Genomic DNA, 6,382 nt, shown 5'->3' with positions numbered 1-6,382 from the left:
TTGGTGGAGGCTCAGTGATTATTCTGCCTGCACCCGGGGGAGATCTGTTCTTTTTTTGGCTGGTTGCTCAAGCAACCGGCAAGCAACATGTGTCTGGCTTCAGGCGATCCCCGCCGGTGCCAGATACTGGGGACTCTGCCGTATATTGAAAAAACATATTCCAAGAACAGTAGCCAAAAGGACAATTTGAAGACGCAAAACACAGAGCTTTATCAAGCAAAAAAACTTTTATTACAACATTTTTAATGCTTTTCAAATATACAAAATCCCAAAATATACAAACTTTTGTTTCGAAATAGATTCTCTGGTAAAATCTCTTATGAATAGAAAAAAAAATATCTTAAACAGATTACACAGTCCATGGCCAAGTTACAGAGGATTGCATCAGTTGTTGTAAGCATACAAAATATCTGTAACGGCCATGTTATATCTATTGCATCATTTCTGGTAGAGACACTGTTTGCTCACCCTTATTTTTACATTTTAAATAACACTATTAAAAAAAGCTGCAAATTTAGAATAAAAAAAAGTGTTTTAAAATTCTTGGCTGTGAATAAGACAGGCTTGCTATACACCAGCAGTTCTGGATATAAAGCCAGGCTTCAGGGGCATAAAGAGACAATTTGCATATTCAGTAGCAGTGCATTGTGGGTAGCCACAGATGTTCACTTAAAGCTAAATTTATCACACATACCTTCTGTTTCAAGAAGGCACTACACTAAGCATTGCTTTTTAGTAGGAGGGCTTTTCGGTCTCTTTTAGTCCACTATACTTTCCTAGTAGTTTTGGGTCACCCCGAGCTGCTTGGTTACGCCGTTACATGGAGACTATGAGCTGGACGCTATGCAAGTCTCTGGCTGCTAAGGACTGATCAGTACCAGCAATCAGATGCTGCTTGTAATTGTAGTACAGCTTTAGCAGCCAGAGAAATACAGCTTGCAACAGGTATGTGCAGCCCAGACAGCAGAAGGAGTTTCTTTCTGAAGCAGGCATATCAGCATACAGCGACCAATAAGGTCTCACACTCCTACCAGTTTCGCCACAAGGCCAGATAGCGTCCGGTAGCCAAAGTTTACTGAACTTTGCTATTTGCTTTAAGTAAAGAGAAGCTTTACCATGTTGCAAGGTTTTTTTTTGCGTGTCACTTACGCAATATGGCTGTATGACCTGGCAGTCCCAGACGAGTATTCTCAATCTGATACAAGTCTTGCACAAGTCCCCTAGTCAGTGATTAATAGTAGGTTCTACCAACACTCGACTCACAGGACAACCTTCCTTAAGATAGGCATGAAAGTCTATACCATACGCATTTCATGCATTAAATAACAGCTGAAGTGAATGGGATATGGAGGCTGCCATTTTTTATTTCTTCCTTGTAAACAATGCAAATTGCCCGGCTGTCCTGCTGATTCTCTGCCACTAAGAACACCTTCACAGTGACCCTTGTGGTCACTGTGACAGCAGGGACAAAATACGATTGATGGGGAAAACAGCGCCACGTGTTATCAGCGTGACGCGTCAAAGAAAGTATGCTTTACTGTACCTGTTAACGCAGCTGTGAACGTCGCTATAGGTGGTGCATTGCAGTTCGGCAAGCCATATTACAAAGCCATTATGCCGCCATGTACATGCCCTACTACTTAAAGTCATAGACCCTGAACAAGCATGCCGATTAGATGTGCTCTGACTGAAGTCCGACTAGACTAGCCTCATGCTTTTTATCAGGTGTGTCTGATCCAGATACTCCAGCAGCAAAATAAATCAGCAGGACTACTAAGCAACTGGTATTGTTTAACAGGAAATAAATATGGCAGTCTCCATATCCCTCTCACTTCAGGTGTCAGAATCTGATATATGCTGGTGTATTAAGCTGTCCTAACAGCTTTAAATCTCTTCTGACCAATCAGAATACTTCCCCTATTTCGACAGTTTTGCTTGAATTTTTTGATAAAACCTGCCCCTCTGTCCTTACCTCCACAGGGTGTCACTCAAACTTGTGAGGGGGGTGGGGGGGGGGTTGCTGTCACTGGGCAGAAATATGGACACCATGATTTATGGTGGGAATATAATTGAGCTTGACCCTAAAAAAATAAAGTGTATAATTCAGCTGACCGCACTTCGCTTACAACTGAGGTTTGATTTTTGGTGAAATAACTTTTAAAATGCACAAAGAAAAGTTTCAGTCCTTTTATTAAAAAGAAAAAGTGCTCATGTAAAGCTAATAACTGTGCAATTAATTACTGAAAAATCAGCAAGTGTGGATTTTTGTAGTCTATTCTAGCGCTAAAGAAAGGGCCAACAATTAAAGCGTACCTTGATAAACGTTCCCGATTTAAAACAAAATGCAAAGTTGGATCAAGTCTTCCTGTAAACTGTTTAAACTTCATATTTAGGGGTCAAGTGCTATAAATACTTTAATTATAAATATATTAATATATGTCTATTTAAATCTGTCATAGGTACAATATAAGTATTGCAGCTTACAGAATAAGCCAGGGCAGAACTGTGTATCTGGCGACCAGATCTGGGAACAGCCGTTGCCAACTGGTCGCTTTGAGTTTCCGCCCCAAACTATTCGATAAACTCATTTTTGGATAGCTGTGTACAGGATCTCTCCATTTTTAGGGAAGGGGTGCATGTGCATATTCAAAAGGTAGGAAATAATCTTCCTCAAACACAGGCTTTTTTTTAGAAATTTCAAATAAAATTTGCCTATTAAAAAGTGCCAAGTACACCTGTCTCCCCAGCCTGCCCAAACAGGAAACACCACAATCTTCCGATCATCTGTACATATTAAACTTGGCTACCTCGCTGACAGAAAACTGATAAAGAGTTTTCGGTAGGTACACAGGCCAAAAGAGAGACAGAAAGAACAAAATATATAAGATTTGACCTTACATTTTAAAGAAAAACAAAAATGAGGTGAATACTTAGGCAGTGGCAATTAACAGTCTGTAAAATTTCTTACCATTTAGCAGGGTAAGGTAATGGTTACAGTGGCTCCTGTACATGCTTTTGCACTATACTGTTCTTGTCTATCATCTGGATAACGTAAAGGGCAACATGACATAGAAGTAGCTACTTTTCCAACTTCTTACAAGCAGGTAACTGGATACACTTCTAAAAAGTGTGACATTCTGGCTGTAAAGAAGCTACGAGTCCTACCTTGTTGGGAGTCCTAGATCCTTGGCAGCTGGGCAGTGGCAGGCTGCACACAAGGGCTATATAATAGTTTAGCACAAAATGAAACCATATCACCTCTCTGGGCCTTACTAATCTCTACCATATGTCTCACATACTGCAAGTCATCCTGTGCAGCATTACACTACACTCAGTTATCTACTGCACACCATACCGGACCTGTATGAACCGATCTATAGCCATATATACATCTCTAGAGACTAGCATTTACTACTACTGAATGCTGTTATATTTCTATGTATCCAAAACGAGAAATAGTGGGGGCTTGTGCTGGAACTTTGCACAAGGTTCATTAGATTCAGAAGCTAATGATTATCTTACTGTTTGACTAATGGTTAGCGTCTGAATCTTATTGGCCTTGTGCAATGCCCCTAGGCAGCCACTGCTAATTCCCATTCTAATGCCAAGGCAAATCAGGCCAGCTCTATACATCTCAGTGCAATGGCATTAAAAGAGTACCTAGTATCATGCCCCTTCACCACTGATCTTCCTTCTTAGCAAATTACATACAAGAATCATACCCCTTGAAAAAAGGTCAAAAGGCACAAACATAAAAGTGAGTACAAGGCAGGCACTTCCAAGGGAGATCTTAACAGACATCCAGATAACAGTCACAACTCCACCTAGTGGTGGTGACAGCAAGGGACAGCCAGTTGGGTCCCCTTCTTATCAGTGATGTTAGGTAGGGTATTGGTCTTCAATCACAGGAGGTTACAGTCAGCTTATCTGCCACCTGTACTGCTGGTAGAAAGTTAGGGTGTACCAGCTGCCTCACCCCCTACAGAAGTAGGAGACCCCTAGTGTTGTGTGAAGGAAGGCTGGCCTTACACTTTGGGGGGGCCACAGTCATCTTTACTTACTCCACTAGTGACAGAAGGAGGTGGCATGAATGAAAGGGTGCCACTCTTCCTCCCTGCTAGCGTTAGCAAAAGTAGGTGCCAGTCTCTTCCAATATCAGCAGGAGCAGGTGACAGTCTCTTCCTAGATCCACAAAAGAAGGTGCCAGTCTCTTCCTAGATTGGCAGAAGGTGCCAGTCTCCTCCGATATCAGCAGACGAAGGTGCCAGTCTCTTCCAATATTGGCAAACGAAGGTGCCAGCAGTCTCGCCCTAGTCCTGGTCCGGGGGGCAGCACACGGGCCCCCCGGTGTCTCTAGCACCTGCCTGTGGCTTCGGGGGGCAGCTGTTTGAAGAGGTTGCGGAGGGTGCCGAGCTCCCGGGTCAGCTGCTCCACCCGCTTCTGTAGCCGCTCGTTCTCGGCGCTCAGCTCCAGCACCTTGTGCTGCGTCTCCATGTTGCGGATCTTGGCTTTGTCGCGGCTCTTGCGCACGGCGATGTTGTTCCTCTCGCGGCGGACCTTGTACTCGTCGCTGTGTTTGTCTAGCGACTTCTTGTGCTTGGACTTGCCGTGCGGTGGCGCTGGGCTGGGGGTGCCCGGGGGGCTGCAGGATGAGGCGCTGCTCAGGTTGCCGCTGCTGCCGGCGGAGGGGACCCCTCCTGGGTGGAAAGCCATGAAGGACCTCATGCCAGGGGGCTCCTCCAGCTTGGGAAAGGCCATGGTGGGCTTATAGTGCGCCCCCAGCTCGCACAGGTACTCCCCGCAGTCCGCCTCCAGGTAAGGGCTGAAGTCTATGGCTCTCTCGTGCTCCCCAATGTTGCCGGATTCCGGCCGAGGCACCCGGCGCTGAATAGCCTTGGCTCCCAGACACTCGGCGCTGCCCGGCGGCTCGTAGTAGAAGTTGGCCGCGTCCATCGCTCTAGAGGGGGCGCATCCCGGCGTCTCCCAGTGCAGCGTGCGGTGCATCAGGAACGCTGGAGCTCTGTGCTCAGTCTGTCTGCCCGAAGTCCGCCGGGAAACGCTTTATATACTCCTACCTGCGTCATCCATATGTGTCTAGCCGTCTCCATGGCAACCGTAGAGACGTCACACGCAGCCGAGACCTGAGCTGTGATTGGAGCATCTTATGACACGCCGAGGCGCGCGCTGGCGTCACATGCTCTGATTTGTTTATCTCGTTACGCGATTCGTTGTAGTCTGTTTTAGAGATGGGAAGTTCGGATCTTTTCAATGATCCGGATGATTCGAATCGGATCATTGAAGAGATCCGGATCTTTGATCCGAATCTCGGATCATTTTACTACAGGAAGCATTCGGGGGTGAAATGAACAGCAGGACAGGTCTGTGGGCAGGAGAAGGGGAGGGAGTGGACACACAGAGAAGGGGAGAAGATGGACAGAGGGCAGGGAGTGGACAGAGAACGGAGGAGGGACGAGCAGAGAGCAGAAATGTTTGCTTGCACACAATACCCACATGCTGCAGTCATATGCTTTACATATATTTCACCTATATGTTCATCTGTACACTTTGAAAGAAAAGGTCGCACAGTGAAAGAAAGCATTCCCAGAAGATAAGTGCAGCTGTTTAGTGCCGAGTGCAGGAGGATTATATTGCCTTTCAATCACACTGTCTGCAAAGTTACCGAGCTGTGCTGAGCCAAAAGCTTCCAATGTGATCACTGTGCACAACTACGGAACAGCCAGCCTATAATGAGCAGCACGTTATAGCCAGTATGTGTGCTCTACACATATCTGGCAGTGGCACCCATGTCCCCTCTCTCCCATCTACCTGTCTCCCTGCAAGGCTGCCTCCCTTCCAACAGAGCGATCCATCTCTGCTCTGCTTCCAGGACCCCGCTGCCCGCTGAGAGGGGGCGTGTCGCTCCTGGCCCCGCCCCTTTTGCGATCCGAATCGTTCATTTTGATGATTCGGATGATCGACTCATAAAATAGATTCGGATCAAAGATCCGAATCGTTCATGATCCGGACAACACTAGTCTGTTTATGTAGCATAGAGTTTCAGTATGAGGTGCATAAGCCGCACGGGAGAGGATTCTGCTCTGTGACTGGCGGAACGTGAACCTTGCTCCTCTCACCACCACAAACAACAACAACTCTGCACGTAGTGGTATTGCTAATGGGGGATGCAGAGGCTTTGACCATCTGGGGCCCCAGGGCCTATTTCAACTGCTGCATTAGCTCTTCATTAGGGCTGGTTCGCATGGATGATTGCAGGTTGTTTCCCACCAGCCTCAGCACTTAAAGGATACATCCGAGCTCCCCAAAAAATGACATCTAGTTAACCGGGGCTTTCTCCAGCCCCTAGCAAACGACCCTCGCCAGG

At 46.4% G+C, this 6,382-nt stretch overlaps 1 protein-coding gene across 1 annotated transcript; it reads right to left on the bottom strand.

Annotated features, from left to right (window-relative positions):
- Nucleotides 1-208: 208 nt before the first annotated feature.
- Nucleotides 209-5,093, bottom strand: CEBPB (CCAAT enhancer binding protein beta). The gene has a single exon (XM_068263871.1). The coding sequence runs from the start codon at nucleotides 5,002-5,004 to the stop codon at nucleotides 4,354-4,356; it is 651 nt and encodes a 216-aa protein (XP_068119972.1). The 5' UTR covers nucleotides 5,005-5,093; the 3' UTR covers nucleotides 209-4,353.
- Nucleotides 5,094-6,382: the final 1,289 nt, after the last annotated feature.

This window comes from Hyperolius riggenbachi, chromosome 12, assembly GCF_040937935.1.
Source record: "Hyperolius riggenbachi isolate aHypRig1 chromosome 12, aHypRig1.pri, whole genome shotgun sequence".
In the NCBI taxonomy this organism is placed as follows: Eukaryota; Metazoa; Chordata; class Amphibia; order Anura; family Hyperoliidae; genus Hyperolius; species Hyperolius riggenbachi.
This window is presented reverse-complemented; position numbering and strand designations above follow the sequence as displayed.